The sequence below is a fragment of the Megascapheus bottae genome, chromosome 2, assembly GCF_031878675.1.
Source record: "Megascapheus bottae isolate mThoBot1 chromosome 2, mThoBot2.hap1, whole genome shotgun sequence".
Taxonomy (NCBI): Eukaryota; Metazoa; Chordata; class Mammalia; order Rodentia; family Geomyidae; genus Megascapheus; species Megascapheus bottae.
Window position 1 is genome coordinate 84,558,514 of NC_143510.1, and position 17,675 is coordinate 84,576,188.

The following is a 17,675-nucleotide window of genomic DNA, read 5'->3' on the forward strand; positions in this document are numbered from 1 at the left end:
TAGGAGTTTGAATTGCTGTACTTCTCACTGAGCAGTGCAAGAATTTTTTTCAGAGCAGATAAGACTGCAGCTGAAGAGAACCAAGAAAAGAAAGAGAAGGAAGGTCAGTAAGTGGCTTAAGGTGGAAAAATCTGTGTCTCTCTTTAGGAATCACCACAAATGAATGCCCCATTCTCTGGTCATGTCTATTATTTTTTGGAAAATAATATAGAAATAAGTCCTTTATAATAATATGGAAATAAGTCTTTAAAAAAAATAAAGCCCATATGAATTGTGTACAGTGGACATGCATTTTACTCTGTGGTAACACTTTAAGCCCTTATTCAGTTTCATGTTCAGATTGAAATGAAGTTTAAGCCAGTTTTTATTTCAGTGCTTAACTATATCAGATTAGAAGCAACAAATTAGGAGAGAGTGACTAAACTTTGCTGCAGATAGAGCTGCTGCCCACTGGATGTTGATTTAATGGGGTGGGAGAGGTATTTAGAAGTCTAAACTCTGGGCTGGCTGTCACTGCCACCATAAGCATCTGTTTCTTCCTACTTAGGCCTGGAGGGTCCCAGTGCAACGCAGCCATAACTGACAATTTCAGGGCAGTTGAGTCACTTGTGCTCTGTGTAGGATGAGGGGGAAACATCACTTAGTGGTCATACTTAATGTCTCCATGACACTTTTCTCTCAGATATGACGTTTAGGAATAGTCATTTCTCCTGAGGAACAGATGTTTCCTTTTTCTTGTCAGGGAAGTTAGTTTTTTTTGCTTGGATGGTCACAGCTGGGTATAGCAACTAGTTCACCATTAAAGGTTTCATGTTCCTCCTTTTTTGAACTTACGAATTTTTTATAAACCAAGATACAGAAACATGTCATAAAATATTTCCATTAAGCATATTTTATGTCACATTTTAAAATCACCCTCCCTACTTTTTAATACTTCAATGGAAGGAACTCATTGAGAGGAACTCATTGGGGAAGACACTTATGTGGCCTTTGTTCTCTTTTTCTTTCCCTCCCTCCTTTCTTTCTCCTCCCTCCCTCCCTCTCCCCCTCCGTCCCTTTCCTCCCCTCTTCCCCTTACTTTTTCTTTCTTTTGCCAGTCTTGGGGCTTAGACTGAGAGCCTGGGCACTGTCCTTGAGCCTTCTCAAGGCTAGCACTTTACTGCTTGAACCACAGCACCACTTCTGGCTTTTTTTGTATATATGGTACCCAGGAATCAAACCCAGAGTTCTTCATGCATGCTAAGTAAGCACTCTACCACTAGGCCATGCTCCAGGGCCCTACTTTGTTCTTGACTGCTGCATAAATTAAATATTAATATTGTTTACTTATTAAGAACATATCCAGATATTTCCAGAAACAGGACTAAGTAGTATGCATGTACTTGAAAAATTATTTGTTTGTTAACTGTTTTGGTTTTTTTTTGGCCTGTCCTGGGCCTTGAACTCAGGGCCTGAGTGCTGTCCTTGAGCTTTCTCAAGACTAGAGCTCTACCAGTTGAGCCCCAGCACCATTTCCGGCCTTTTCTAGTATATGTGGTACCAAGGAATCAAACCCAGGTCTTCATGCATGCTAGGAAAGCACTCTACCACTAGGCCAAACTCCCGGCCCCCATCTGTTTGTTATCTGGAAGACGGTATTTACTAAGTGGAAATTTGTCTCCGGAACTATGAAGAATTTGTATATGAATAATCTAGTTATTGCTTATGTTTGCTCCAGCATTTTGTGATGTCAGGAACTTGTCTCTAATGTAGATGACTGGGAAAGTCCTGCAAATAATACACACTTGTTTTAAGGCCTCAAGAATTAAAAAAAAAAATCCACCACTTAATCCTTCAGGCTCATGATAGTGAGACTCCTTTCTTTCTCTCTCTTGCTCTCTTTTTTGTGGGGGAGTCGGTCGTGGGACTTGAACTCTGCTCCTGGACACTGTCCCTGAGCTCCTCAGCTCAGGCTACTACCCTACCCCTTGAACCTCAGCACCGCTTCCAGTTTTCTGGTGGCTAATTGGAGTTAAGAGTCTCATAGACTTTAGTGCATAGGGATGACTTTGAACCACGATCCTCAGATCTCAGCCTCCCTGAGTAGCTAGGATTACAGGTGTGAGCCACTATGCCCAGCTATAGAACTATTTTTTTTTTGGTGCCAGCCCTGAGCTTGAGCTCAGGGCCTGAGCACTGTCCTTGGATTTTCTCAAGGCTAGAGCTCTACCACTTGAGCCTCAGCACCACTTCCCTATGTATGTGGTACCGCGGAATTGAACCCAGGTCTTAGTGCATGCTAGGCAAGCACTCTTCCACTAGGTCAAACTCGTGGCCCAGAACATTTTATTTTATTTTATTTATTTTTTTGCCAGTTGGGCTTGAACTCAGGGGCTGGGCACTGTCCTTTGACAATTTTTGCTCGAGGCTAGCACTCTGCCACTTGAACCACACAGCACCACTTCCAGCTTTTTCTGTGTATGTGGTACCAAGGAATCGAACCCAGGACTTTGTGCTCCCCGCCCAAGACTCCGCTCTGTTAGTTTTTTTGTTTGATTTTATTTTTCAGTTACAGGATTTGAATTCACGGCTGGGCACTGTCCCTGAGGTTTTGTTTGTTTTTCTGGCTCAAGGCTAATGTTCTACCACTTTGAGCCACAGTGCCACTTCTGGTTTTAATTGGAGATAATAGTCTGGTGGTTAATTGGAGATAATAATCTCATTGATTTTCCTGCCCAGGCTGGCTTTGAACTGCGAGCCTCAGATCTCAGTCTCCTGAGTAGCTAGGATTACAGGCATAAGCCACTAGTTCCTGGTTTGTTCTGTTCGTAAGGAACTTTGAGAACCTTAAAATTCTGGTTGATATATCTCACTTGCATGTCCAGGTCACATATTCTTCTGTTTAAACTATATTTTAGCTGACTATTGCTCAGGGAGGTAATCGGAGTTGTTTATTACTCAAGTAGTTTCCATCTGTTAGTGAATAACAAATTCATTTTAATCACAAATAATAAAAAGCTGCTTTGAAAAGGGAGAAGTTTGCTGGGTGCAGTGGCTCATGCCTATAATCCTAGCTACTCAGGAGGCTGATATCTAAGCATCTCAGTTCAAAGCCAGCCTGGGCACTAAAGACCTTGTGGGACTCTTTATCTCCAGTTAAATACTAGAAAAGGGGAAGTGGTGCTGTGGCTCAAGGGTAGGGCCTTGAGCTGAAGAGCTCAGAAACAGCACCCAGGCCCTGAGTTTAAGCCCCATGACCCACAACAAAATAAACAAAAAATAAAAATGAGAAGTTATTTATTCAGGACAGGAATAAATATTTTAGTATGTGAGCTGAACTTGCAGCCATGTTTCTTTCAGTAATGACAGTATACCCTAAGGTGGCTTAGCTTCTTTGGAGGGACTGGGGGTGTATTCTTAACTCTACAGGAGACAGGAACTCAGATACTGAAGCCCCATCCCAGAGGGAATTCTTAACCTCTCAACTCCACACTTGTGTTAAGAACCAGTCACACTTTCTCAGTATGTGGCCCAGATTTTTTTTTTTAAAGGGCACAATTTGTGATATTAAGAAATACTTGCTGGGTGTAACTTTTTCTTAAAAGCTTAGCAGTGTAGATATTCCCAAATGTTACTATCTTTTAATTCATTTTTAATCAATCGACATAAATATGTCCATTGTTATTTTCACTCCTGTTTCCAGAAGAAACTAAAACAGGCAATGGAGATGACAGCACTGTGACTGCTGATCCTGTTGTGAAATGAGGTTGCAGTATGAAGCCATCAGAATTGGGCTCAATAACTTTTACCACTGAAATGGACATTATAAGCTATTATGAATTGTTTCCTGGGACACATATCTGGAAGGTATTTACATATTGCAGCTCTTGAAGGCAACTCCCTAAAGTTAAAACTTAGAAAAGGCTGAGAAAAAAATTTAAAAATTGGACTTCTGCTTGGAACTTAGGCTGGAAAATGTTCCTCGGAGCAGTTATTTAAAATGAAGTTATAGAAAGGCAGATGTGAATTCCTGAACTGACACCTCAGATCTCTTATAATCTTGTATGTCATTCATATTTACAGAGGTCTTTCATCCATATTTATCTCTAGTTGTTGCAAAGTCAGTGCATATATTTTATATACACAGTAAATATATGTTAAAACAAAGATCTGAGCTTGAAATTCATGAAGCATACATATTTATGCTTATGAAAATAATATATGAAAATGGCTTTATGCTAGAAGTAAGGCATGAGCATTATTCTTTGTACAGTAGAACTGAGGATCTTTCATGCATTATTAACTTCAAGTGACTCACAAGAACTGCTGATGTCTTTGATGAGACATTGTGTAACTAGTTTACATTGCTTTGGGAACATTTAACCTCCATCCACTGCTTTAAATTTAAGATTTACTTAATACTCAAAGAAAATTTCAGATAAAGCCATAAGAGTCCTGCTTGAATCTTATTTTCAATTTGAAGACAGTCTGTAGGATATCAGAAAAAATTGAACTACTACATCCAAACTCAGGTTTCTTCTACATGAGGTTAAATGAAATCTTGGTGATGGTTTGGGCAGAATTTTTCTTTTCATCAGTCATAATTTAAGATACAATTAAATAATAATTGCACTGTTGGCAGGCTTTTAGAAATTTACCACTGTGAGGATAAAACTCTTAATAAATCACTTGCTAATTTAAAAAAGTACTAGATTTTGAGTAAATTTAGTTCCTAGTAAGCTACTAAGCTTTATTTTTGTAAAGGTCTGTTTGTTAAATGGGTTAATCATGGCCTTTTAAAATACAATAAAGTGCCATCTTTATGTTGAAAAGGAAAGTTTAAAACTGTATATGAAGTAGTACATCATTTTGGGAGATGTTTGGTTTTTCTACTACATTTACTTGCTAAACATTTTTTTGGCTAACTCCTGCAAGTAATTCTAACATGGTTAGAATTCTAACATTAATTTCTGATTGCAGATTATGGAGTAAGTATTCAGTGCCCTGTCTATATTCATCGGTTAGGGTCCAGGGTAGCTTTCCCAGCCCCAAATAAATACTTCCACTGTTAAAAGTCAGAGGAAACAGAATATATAGGAAATGGTTTTTGCTTATTTTGTAAAAATGGCTTACTGAATTAATGGATAACGGATGGACTAAAGGCATTTAATATTTTTAATTCATACTAACTATAGAGATGGCCCTAAAGCATGCTGCATAATTACTAATTTATATTTTCATTATTATAAATGTTTATATTGATACTAATTTGATTATATCAAATTATAGTTGATATTTCATAGCAACAGTATTGTTTTGTTTTTTTCTGATTTCCTGAAAATACCCCTTTAACAGGGAAGTTTTGATTAGAAGAACATCACATGTTCCCTGTTCTTTACCACACATGAAAATGAATTCTTACATCAATATTAGAGTTCACTGTTGACACTAGATGCCTACAACTCTGGTTCACTGCCAGATAACCACAATTGAGAAGAACGTGAGACCCTTTTGCCTTTAGTTCAAAATAATGTCATTGAAGTTACTGTGGATAAATTGTACATCCGTATATTTGAGTTACAATCTCTGAAATGACAATAAATATTTAAATGGATTAGGTTGCAGAGCAAGAGAACTTCATGTATTTATAACTGAGTTAATACATGAATGATGGTTTTCTTTTTGCTAACATTACTGTTAATATTTTATAGACATTTTAATTAAAAATTAATTTGAGCATTTGTTGTACGGTTACAGAAAACTTAGCGATGTTCAAATTCTCAGGAATTAAAGACTAACCATACCATTATTGTTCTAATCAAATTTTGTAAAAGATGGCACGCTTGTTACCTCACTTGAGTGGAGGTTCCCCCTCCCCCCAATTCTAAGAGAATACAATATGTATAAAAACATTAATAAATATAATTTCAAAACTTTCCTTCCTCTGCGTGTTTGTGTTCAAGTTTGAATGTCCTAAAGCCAGTATTTAACATTAACTTTTCTGAGGTCCCTTTAAATCAAACGAAGTACATGGAATCTCTATGCAGACTGTTGCATGCGATTATGTTCGAGAGCAAAACACAAAAAACTGAAATATAACCCAACACAAAAGGGTTAGAGGTGTCATTTAAGTAGTAGGATGCTTGCCTGAGCTCAAACCCAAACCCCAATGCTACCACATCATCTACACATACACATGTGCGCACACATTTGTCATTGGCCCTCAACTTTATAACAAGAGCATTTCCAAAAATGCCTTAATATGCATGTCTTACTTACATGTACACATAAAATTGGGATTGCATTCTTTGTGTATCACAGGTAAAGAACTTTTATTTTCTTTCCCGTAGAGGAAAGAAACCCTCTTAATCTTTTCATAGCTTGATAATTTCAAATAAAAAGAACCAACATGAAGTTATTTCAAATTCTAATGCTGGAAAGGGACACTAAGTATGCGTGTGTGTGTGTGTGTGCGTGTGTTTTACTGTGTTAGAAATAACTTATTTACAAACAAGAATTGAACCAAAATATTGATCAACAAAATGTATTTATTTTTTTGTCTGTCATTGGGCTTGAACTCTGAGCCTGGGTGCTGTCCCTGAGCTTTTCAGCTCAAGGCTCGCACTCTACCACCTTGAGCCACAGTGCCACTTCTGGTTTTCTGGTAGTTAATACTGGAGCTTCACAGACTTTCCTGCCCAGGATGGCTTCAAACTACAGCCCTCAGATCTCAGCTTCAGGAGTAGCTAGGATTATTGGTATGAGTCACCAGTGTCCCACAAGGTTATTTTTTATCGAGGGGAGGAAAGAGACTTACTCTGTAGCCCAAGCTGCTTCCAATTCTTTCACCTTCTGCCTTAGTCCCCCCAAGTGCTGGGATATATGTAGGAGCGTCCCTGAGCAGTTTGAGACCATTTCAAGGACTACACTGGATGCAGTAGATGCAATCTTGTCAAGTATTGTGCTAGAAAAATGTCTTAATTGCTGCCCTTCTATCTTCTGTGGTTGTGCATTTCTACAATTAGAGGAAGTTGAAAAGATGGCATCATGTTACTCTTTATGCTGTGTTCACTAAGAGGAAATGGTAGACTCCAGTGAGCTTTAATAATTTTGGCTTGCTTTTTTCAGCTTCATGTTGTAGACATTTTGGAATACCTTCTTTTTGTTAGGGAAGTTTCAGTGCTACTAGTTGTTTTTTTGGTTTTGTCTTAGAGCAAGGCCTTTAGATGTTAAGAACAGTTTAGTAGGTTGTCAGAAATTTCAAAGAATAGTAGTACTAAGAAGAAAAATTTCCCACTCCACCATTCCTTCCACTTGAAAAATTCCAGACCACTGTTGGCTCACACAGCCTGTCAGAGGACATACTGATCTAATTCAGTGATGCTGTTCAAATCTGTAAGGCTTTGATGAGCAGTGAACTAATTTAACAATGTAGAATAGCATGGTATGCACATGAAAGGAATGGATTCTTCCACATTCTGTGATACTATGATTAATTTACCATTAAAAAAAGCTTCTATACATGTTGAAAAGTATTTTTTGTAGTCTTTTTCTTCTAGGTTTTCATTACGTCCTTTTCTGGATATTAAAACTAGAGAACTGACTACTTTTTTCTTCTAAGAACAATCTAGAAAATAACCACAACAGATAAAACATACAGAATAGTAAATTTTATTGCTCTGTTAATATTACAAAGATAAAACAAATCTGTTGAACTTGGTTACAATTAAACACACTGTACCAATTCAGATCCTTATATTTGTTTCATAAGTAGGAGGGATAGATGAATGGGCTGGCCCCAGGAACCAAAAATACCCAGGTAGAAATAGAATTTTATACCATGCCCCACAAGCAGCTGTGCTTCAAGTAAGTTTTAAAATTAATTGGTCCCTTACTTGAGGGTCTGGCTCAGAAGAAACAGGAGCTAGTAGAGTTGTATCCTGTCCACAGGGAATATCCACTAACATCATATCTAAGAGGACCTTACAGTTTTGAACGAATGCTGGTTCTGTAAGAGTCTTCTGTTGTAAAATAACTTTTGTGGTATTCACCTACTAGTCTTTTTATTGCAGGATGTTTGGAACAGAATTGGACCTCTGTCTCTACTAGTGCTTGTCACCTAACTGCAGAGTAACGTAATGCTATGAGGTCCAGTTATGAGATAGACTGAACATAATTACATCAAGAATGACAGGCACTTAAGATTCATTAAGTAAAATACAAAAATAGTTTATATTAATAGGGAATATTTAGTATTAAATTGTAAATCTCAGCTTTTGCTATTTTTACAAAAGACACTGAAAACTGGAGATGACATCCAAATCAACTGAACAATGCATTTTCATAGCTTTTCTTCTGAGCACTAAATAATGCAGTCTAATGAAAGGACTTACCACAAAGCACCTAAAATACCATTTGTAGAGGGGTAGGAACGTTGTCACCCATTTCTTATTGTCTCCCTCTCAAGTCTCAGTAGCAAGACATCGAGGGGTACATTCCACAAACGCTTGTCAGGATTCTGAAACCAGGTCAGTGTGCCTGTGCATCAGAGAAGTTGAGAACCCTTAAGGAGGTAGCTCTCCTTCTGTGTGTCTTCCCCACACTCCCAAGCGAGTTACGCTTCAGATTCTGCACCTCTATTTTCACTTGAACTTCCACCATTGTCATCTGGTTGATCGTTTAACAGTACATATTTTCCATCATTGGTTAGTGGTACAGACAGCATTAATTGAGCCAGTGCTTCTGGATCCTGAAGTTAGGAAAGTTTAAGAAAGAAAAAAGGACAAAGCTTAAGATGTACTTAGACCCCCCCCCCTGGCTTGGCCTTTCAGTGTGCTCTGTCATCTGTCTCATTGCTCCTTGCTCTTAACCTGTGTGAAATCTCAAGGGCATTACTTCTAAAATCACAGCTAAGTAACTATCTTCCCAAAAAGAGTCCAAAGGGGGCACTTTGTTCACAAAACTTGTCTTTATCTTAAATCCTTTTTTTAAAAAAATCTTTAAATCTTTATCTGGAGTTTGCCAAACTCTGGCCAGTTTGCTCCCATTTTTATTTTACAAATAGAGTTGCACCTGAGCACAGCCTTGACCATGTTTTTACACTTCCTAGTGACTGAGATGATCGAAGCCTATAAGATAAAGACCTTTTATAGAAGTGTGCTGGCCTCTGTCTGGCCTATGGGCATGGCAGCACATACTTGTAATCCCAGGAAGATAGTATCACAACTTTGAGGCTAGCAGGGACAAAGTTATTAGCAAAACCCTATTTCAGAAAAACAAAAAGGCTGATGACATGGCACGAATGTTAGAGTGTTTGCTGGGCAAGCCCTGGATTCAATCCCTATATAAATCACTTAGGAAAAAAGGTTCTAACTTAAAGTGCTTGTAATTATTTCAGGTATGCTACTAAGTGAACCAACAGGGTAGCTTGTGTGTTAACTATTTAAATTTTTAAAATTCATTTTCTTAGTCATATGCACTTTGCTTATTAAACAATGCAGTTATACAGTTTCCATTAACACAAAAATTCTACCAGACACAATGGAACAAGAAACCTTCTGGGGAAGGCACAGAGCTTATTCACAGTTGTATTTCCAGGGCCTTTCTTATACAAAATTAGCCTTTTCAAAACCTTCGTGGATGTATGAAAGACAGGGAGCTCTGAGTTGATCATTTCAAGTAAGTTCCCAGGTGGTGTCTCACTGTTGCTGGGCCTGTGATGAGCCTCTGAGGAGCTAGGCTGTACAGCGCATGATGGGTTCTTAAGTTTGTATCAGCTTACTATGAAAGAGAAGAAATCTAGCCAACAAGTACGCAAGCAAGAAAATTATCAAGGCAAGAGCTGTGGCAGTGTTACTTAATAAGTACCAGATGTGTTACCAGTGAACGTGGAAGCAGCTGACCACAGATGTCTGGTGGTTATAGAATACTTAAAGGAAATGCCAAACATGTCTGCAGTGGCTCATAGGCGTTGCTTCCTTTTTTAAAAGAATCTTATTGTATGACACCTTTTGAGTAATTGTTAAACCAGCACTAAAATGTTCCTTACCTTTTGAACCTCAATAATTTCTTTTCCCAAATTAATAGCATAACATATCTGCAAAAGACAAGAAAAGTAGTGTTTGACAAAGGTAGAAATGCATTTTAAAAAATTCTAGACATGTAGCATGGAGAGTATAGGGAGGTATCTGGCTCATATCCACATGGCAGATAGGGCCTGGCTACAGCAGACATTTTTCATGCGCTCAACACCACTGCCCTGACCTCTTCTTACCAGTTACTGCCTTGGACAAGGTATTCCAGGTAAGTGAAAACCCAAGTCAATCAAAATTTTAAAATTCCTAATAGGATGCCTCTCATTTTTTCTCTCTCATAATTAGCTACTTAATGTTCATATATATGGTGGCAAGCAGATATGTAATAAAAGGACTGGTTAATTTTAGAGCAGGGAGTACTAGAGATTAAACTCAGGGCCTTGAGCTTGCAAAGCAGGCCCTCTTCTACTTGAGCCATGCCTCCGGTCCTGGATTGATTCATGTTGAATTTCTAAGAATGGAGGTTGTCATCACATTCTTAAAAACAGGAATGATTCAGATTCACTTACTGATGTCTTCTTCCTTGGCTTTGCGGAGACTATCAGAGGAAATTATTTTTTTACCATTTCATGATATCTTACTAAACAATTAGATCTTTCAGGGGTGAGGGTACTGGGGCTAGAACTCAAGACCTTGCACTTGCTAAGCAGGCTCTCTACTACTTGAGTCATATCCTGAGTCCTTATTCTTTTTTAATTTGTGTTTATTTTTCCATGGGGAGGCTTTAACACTTTTTTTTTTTTCCCTTTCTCAGTAGGGTCTTCCTAGGCAGTATTACTGAACGGCCAGAGTTGCACAGAACAATTGACTATGCTATGTGTAAAAAAAAAAAGTGTCAAAGACTTGTTTCAACTGAACTATTACAGAATCTTATACACACAAAAAGGAGAATAAAGACCTTTTCGCCTTCTGAGTTGCTTTCAAAAACGTATGTGCTCAGAGATGCTTCGCCTGTGGACTCGGGAACACGGATGATAAAGCCAACCAGTCTCTTGTTTTCTTGATGAGCAGCAAACTGTGTGACACTTGTAAGTTCAAACTAGGGAGGGAAAAGGAATGGAATGAACAATCACACAAGTGGAATTCAAACAGACAAAGCTAGTCTATATGGAAAAGAATGTATTCTTCCTGATGGGCAACTTGGCAGATTGTCTAAGTGCCTACATTGTGTTCCCAGGTGATGTAGGAGATACTTACATTGGCCCGTGACACTTGAGTCTGTGGATCTATCAACCTGAAGATTTAAGAGATTCACTACATTACAAATGTTGTATTAACTTTTTGTCTTAACATAAGCGGTAGAGCACAATGAAATCATATGAATACTCTCACATGAAACTAAGGCCATTTTGAAGTGGGAGTTACTTGTAGCTGGCTATATACCATAGTCCCTGCCTTGGCTGAAACTGTAGTGGAAATTTAGGATCTTTGGAGTGGAAGATTATGTAGAAAACTGAAGAAGTGAGTTCCCAGTATTTTGCTGCTTACCAAAAAAATTTAAGAAAAGTATTCAAAAACAACAAAAAATCCTTTAATGCCGGAGAAAAATGAATAATGGCACATCATGAACAGAATATAACCCGCACTTTCCTAACCTGAAAGTTCACTCTGAAGTATGCTCTCAAGATGCCAAAGTGAAACATTCCATACCACGAAGCCTTTTCCCTTCATGACACTACCAAAAATATCCTCTTACCCTTAAGTTATGTTGTGATAAGAAAGATAAGTGAATTACGTTTATAACTCAGATAACCCATCTTCACTGACTGAATTTTCAAGGTACGAGTTCCTATTTTTAAAAAAGTTATTCAGTGCTGGGGTTGAACCCAGACTCCTATGCATGTCCTACCACTGAGCTTCTCTAACCCTTATCCTCCACTTTTTTTTTTTTTTGAGACACTGTCTCACTATGTAGGTTAGGCTTGGGCTGACCTTGAACTTGGAGTGTCCTATTACAGCCTCCAAGTTCATGTGCAAATTACACTGCCATCATGCCTGGCCAATTCCTGGGGATTTTTGATTTTTTTTTTTTTTTGCCAGTCCTTGGGCTTTTTCAAGGCTCTAACACTACCACTTGAGCCACAGCACCACTTCCAGCTTTTTCTATGTATGTGGTACCGAAGAATTGAACCCGGGTCTTTGTACATGCTAGGCAAGAACTCTACTACTAGGCCAAACTCCCGGATCAAGGGAAGTTCTTTTATATCATATAAAATCAAAATATAAAAAGGGGTAGGAATAAAACAAATATAACACCTTCATCTGACCAAATATTCTAGCAGTATCATTCTAGATTAGTGTGCATGCCTTAAAAGGTAAACCATGTAAACATAAGAGTCTGAAAAGGAAACTGTACCTCAGACTTTGACTGGTAACCATCAGATGGGACTCTGTTGTGCGGAAGATGTTGTGAATAGCCCGTGCAGCCAGGACTTGTCTCATTGCTTCATAAATCACTTCAGTTGTGCTGTCTGTCTTAACTGCCATCGATCCCAGAAACCGAACTATAAACATTTGTTGCAAAAGGGAATCTGCAAGAGAGTGAGTTCTGCTCAGGGTTCTACTGGCTCCTGCTGGTGATGTGCAGGCGGTGTCAAGGGCCCCACAGGGAAGAGGCAGAAGGTGTCTATGAAGGGCATTTGCCAAAGCTGTCTGGCTACGTCCAAATGCTGAATCTTCAACTGTCGGCATTTGTCAGTTTGGAACTACTTCAGTACACTGGAAAGGCTCTTTTTGAAAATTTATTGAAATGAATGACAGTATCAGATGGACTTCCTTCAAAAACTAAATCTCAAGAGCATTTCCACTTGCTATTAGGAAAGCCACTTTGTCTGGCCCATATAGCACAGTGTTTGTGGGAAGGAAGACCTGGACTCTCACACAATTCATTCTATTTAATAAGCTAACAGAGATGTGGTACCAAAGCAGTGTGTTTACTGATTCTGAAGAGCTGTCAATGATGACTTCTGGATAATGGTAAGCGGCTTGAGATTTGCTGACTAAGAACAAGAACAAGAATTCATTTACCTATTATTTTAAATGGAGACCCTTTCTTTTTCTTTGTCCTTACAAACAACTTTTGTTTTGTTTTGTGGCAGTCCTGGGTGTGTGAAGGGGATGGACCTGATTATATACTGTGGATTGTTAAAAAGTTCACTAGGTTTTTACATACAGAGAAATAAAATTGACTCAGACTAATAACATCTTAAGAAGAACTAAAACTTTTCGCCTATCACTGTAGGGAATACAAATTCTTAAGGATTCATTTAATAAATAGTAAGTAAGGAATTTCATTCTAAAGGCATTCTCTTGTATTTCATTTAGCACTTTTCATTACTAAATCGCTAACAATTTTCATTACTAAATGCTTTGGCTAAGGACTCCTGAGTAAGTCATGGTCCATTCATCCGGTTTTATGTTAAATACATTAGAAGAATATAAATCAACGAAAATATAAATTTGAACAACTTCAAATTTTAATTCACTTTTAATTCAACAACTTCAACATGACTTTTAATTTGTGCTTTGGATGTTTTGAAATGTATCAAATGAAATAACATAGTATTTTTAATTCATCAAATTGACATTTAGTGTGACCTTGGTTTTCTAGGAATATGGTAACAGAATTGGCAACATTTTTGGGTGGAATCTCCAAAAAGGGAGAGGGGGGTTGCTAATCCTAAAGCAACTGAAGAAAATCTTTGAGCTATCTCTGTTTTCACTCCAAGGCCTGTCTTAATTTTACATGTGATAAATTTTCAGAGACTCAATGTCATGTTCCAAGTGATAGCTTCCTAGAGTGTGCTTTCATACGGCATTTCAGTGGCCCTTGTCATTATTTTGTGCAGGAACAGTCATTTACCTTCTGCTTCAGGAAATGAGTCATCCTCAGTCTCACCGAAAGGGTTGGTGCGCCTGGGGAAACAGCCAGAAGTCAGCTCGGCATCAGTCCTTGGTGGGTGGAGCCACAGTGACTCAGGTCTATGTCTGTTTCTCCCAGAAATAACGTCCCATAACCCATACCTGCTCCCCCTATTCTGATCAAGGAATTCTGTAGCAGGAAGCACAATGTCAAACTGAATAGGAGTTCCAGGTGCTATCAGTTCTGTGGCAGGAATACTGACTGCTGATTTGGAACCAATCGTGCCATTTTCTGTCTCTGAATTTTTCAGGTTTGGACTGGAATATAAATAGGAAAAAAAAGAATCAAATATACTTAACTGTAGGATGCTGGTGTGACTTACAAATATCAACCCATTCTGTACATAGGTTTTCCTCCGACGTTATTCATATCTTTGGTTTATAATCTCAGGCCTCCCAGCTATAGTCGGCTCAGCATTTGCATCTCTTTCCTTGTGAGACTGGTTTTTGAGGGAGGAGCTATAAGTCATTTATTATTTGGCACACATTAGGCACTCAGCAATTAAATGAAAAGACCTGGAATTCACAGTGTGTCTATAATTTCTGGAAAGCCTACCCTTCCACTTCCTTAACGAACCCTCCATCTCCAGGGGCGCTCCCCTGCATGCACCACAGGCTTCTCCTCACTTGTGGCATGGCAGGTTCTGCCACTCATGGACTTTTCCCAAAGGCCAGCTCAGATCTCCACTCGCCCACCTCAGCAGCTTAAACCTCTCAGTCCCTTCTCTGGACTCCTTTGGGTCTCCATAAATGACAGGCACCACTGGCACACTGTGCCTCCTGACCTTAGCCCTGCACCCTGCGCACTGCTGCCCTCCAGTGCACAGTACCCCGGAAAACAGTGTGCTGGCCCTGGATCATCATGTGTCTTCCCTTCGAGAGGTAGGATGCTATGCAAGGTAACTTCACCTTTTAAGATATTCCCCCAGCTACAGGATAAATGCAAAGGGTATCATGGATACTCTTTGATAGCTGGACCATAAAAAAATACACATCATATTTTTGTACCAATTTTTTCCTATTTCTCAAATATGTTAATGACTGAAGGCATTATAGGAAACTGTAAGTTATTTGATAGATGGTTATATTGAATAGAATATGGATAGTAACACACTCTGTGGCCTCAGAACAAAGAGATGCCTTAGAGGCCTGTAGAGAAGTGGTGTAAGCTAGATTCAGAACAGAGATCCCCTGCCTCCGTCACCCAGTGATGGAGTTACATCTGCTGTCTGACCCAGTCATTATGGGAAAAATGACATGCGCAGAAGCTTAAAAGGGAGAGCGCCAAGGTTTGTGGCTCCCCAAAGGGTCATGTAAATTATGGTGGGAACAAGTCACTGAAAAACCTGAGTGAACTCACCAGGCGGGGGCTGAACTTGACTCTCATGTAGGAAGCCACTGAGGACAGAGACACAATGCCCGGCCTCTCCACGTCCCCAGCTCTTAGGGACACTGGAAGTGCCATGCTGACTGACCTCCCCTGGTAACTACTATTTATACTGAGCCATATGAACAGCTGATTGCTTCTCCCACCCTTCCACCTGCTTTCTCCACTCCTGAGAGTGACGTTCTCCAGGGTTCTGTCATAGGCTCTACTCTCCTCCCTCTCCCCTGCCACTGCAAACAAGCTCCTTGCTCATGTAGCAGCCAAGTGGTCTCTTTGTGCTTTGGACTAGAATCGTCAGGACACTACTTGATACTGCCCTGTGAAGATGCACAGACCTCTCCATCCTGAAGTGCTCCAAGGAGCACTCTCTATCTTTAACCACCACTGTCCTCCCAGAAGCTACACACAGACTAGAGCTAGCCTTTGACCTGGAATCCTTCCAACTTACATCTCACGAGCCACACTGCCCATAGGCTTTACCTCCAGGATCCAAACCCACCATCTCGGTCTAAGCCGTCTTCTCCCAGCCTGTTGCCACACCTCTTCACTGGATACCTGCTTTCTAAGCTCTGTAGTTCTGCATTCTCCAGAGCAACCGGAGCCAACTGGAATGTGTGGAGTGGTCCCCCTCTCTCACACACCTCTGGCTTCCCATATCCTGCCCAATCTCATCCTTTCCCATAGGTTGCCTCCCACTACCACAACATCCTGAACTTGTAGTTCTTCACTCCTAAGCTCTTTCCTACCTTGTCACCATAACTGCTGTCAGGAACATACTGGCTCCCAGGGTGAGAATCTCCACAGCCAGACTCGCACAGGGCACCCTCTGGTCTCCCTACCATAGCCACTGGGCATGGTGCCTTCGCCCCGTTCTAACAGGCAGTTGTTACCTTTTCTGGTATTATCTTCTAGGGAGGCCATGCATATTTGCTTAGAAGTAAATGAGTCCTGTGCTGCTTTCATCCACCATCATCAAAACATTTCTTTATCCTTAATGAGCTACAGTTAAAAGGTATTTCCTTCCCCCATTCGCCCCACCCACATAGCTCGGGCCATCTGGTAGCTACCTCTGTCACTTGACCCTTTGATTTAATTCAGTTGGCTGTGAAGTCATCCCCTTCCTCTCTCCTCTCGGGAGTTTTCTCTGTCCTCTGTAATGTCTTTTCTAAGACTGTGGGTCACTTATTCCAGACTAGGGAAGAGGAGCCAATTACTGATAAGTCTGTGAATACAATATGTCGTTTTGGAAAATCTATCATATTTATTAACATACAACCAGCACCCTAGAAACATGGCCTGTTGGAGTTAGATGGGGCCTTGGAAGCTGTGGTTTCTCACCTATATCACAAAGTTGAAGAGAAGGCCAAAGAGCTAGTAGCTTGCTTACAGACATCTAGCTGTGTGAAGGCAAAGCTACCATGTCTCCAATTTGGTCTAAGGCTCTCCCCATGGTGCTTAGCAGAAATTTTTCCACGTTGCTGGGGCTCCAACTATGGTCTTATACACATGAATACTTTACTACTGGGCTGCATGGGTTTTTGAGGTCTCTCTTGCAGTGTAGCCCAGGTTGGCCTCTTGCCTCCTAAGTACTGAACTTTTAAGCATGGGCCTAAATACTATACTGGTTATGACGACATTTTTTTTTAGCTAGTGGACTACTTCGTACAGACTAAATTGTTATTTCCAGTTACTTTCATATGGTACTGCCTTAGAGTTACACTTAACAAGCAAGCCGTCAGTGGAAAGTTAAAATCCTTCATTATGGCACTGAACTGTTTCTCCGATTTGTTGCGTCCTTCCCATCTTTATCACCTCTAGTCAGTCAGGTTCTATTTTACAAACAATTCAGGCAACATCCTGCTGGGTCTTTTACTCTCCTTTCTACCACCAGTCCCTATACAACTGGTCCTCCTTAATGTTCTGGAACAATCTTCCTAATCTGAGTTCTGAATGTCACCCCTTTTCCCACAACCTTCACTTCTCTACTGGCTATCACACCAGGGAAGACACCAAAATCTTCCACAGTGAGACTCAAACCTCTTCCCTGGCCTTCTCACCATTCCTTCTCATGTACAGATTCTAGGTGCACAAAGCCCAGGAAGCCATGAGCTTTCTAATGGCTTCCTATGGGCCATTACATTTATCTGTAGGACACTTGGTGGAGATCTTTCTACCCTACCACACCAATACAGTGATCATTTTACTTTGCCTTCAATGCTACGTTTTCATTAGCACAAAAATCCAACACCTAACCCCCCACGTAGCAACATAGAAACTCCCATTAGGACAAAAGA

General features: G+C 39.9%; 2 protein-coding genes across 6 annotated transcripts in view; one reads left to right on the top strand and one right to left on the bottom strand.

Moving 5' to 3' along the window:
* The window catches only part of Washc4 (WASH complex subunit 4), a 55,519-nt gene extending 49,607 nt beyond the window's left edge, over window positions 1-5,912 (top strand). The window contains exons 32-33 of the mRNA XM_090328551.1: window positions 4-103; window positions 3,683-5,912. Coding sequence (XP_090184677.1) covers window positions 4-103; window positions 3,683-3,744 — 162 coding nt within the window. The 3' untranslated portion in view covers window positions 3,745-5,912. The remainder of the gene's footprint in view (window positions 1-3; window positions 104-3,682) is intronic.
* Window positions 5,913-8,066: 2,154 nt separating this feature from the next.
* Window positions 8,067-17,675, bottom strand: part of Appl2 (adaptor protein, phosphotyrosine interacting with PH domain and leucine zipper 2) — a 40,857-nt gene continuing 31,248 nt past the window's right edge. For 2 of the 5 annotated variants that reach the window (XM_090328552.1, XM_090328553.1), the window contains exons 15-21: window positions 14,097-14,252; window positions 13,936-13,988; window positions 12,430-12,604; window positions 11,271-11,307; window positions 10,972-11,112; window positions 10,028-10,075; window positions 8,425-8,728 (exon numbers count right to left, since the gene is read on the bottom strand). In XM_090328552.1, the coding sequence (XP_090184678.1) occupies window positions 8,594-8,728; window positions 10,028-10,075; window positions 10,972-11,112; window positions 11,271-11,307; window positions 12,430-12,604; window positions 13,936-13,988; window positions 14,097-14,252 (745 nt within the window). In that variant the 3' untranslated portion in view covers window positions 8,425-8,593. Of the gene's footprint in view, window positions 8,729-8,748; window positions 9,760-10,027; window positions 10,076-10,971; window positions 11,113-11,270; window positions 11,308-12,429; window positions 12,605-13,935; window positions 13,989-14,096; window positions 14,253-17,675 lie in introns of those variants that run through there. The other 3 variants (XM_090328556.1, XM_090328554.1, XM_090328555.1) reach the window with 3 other exon arrangements.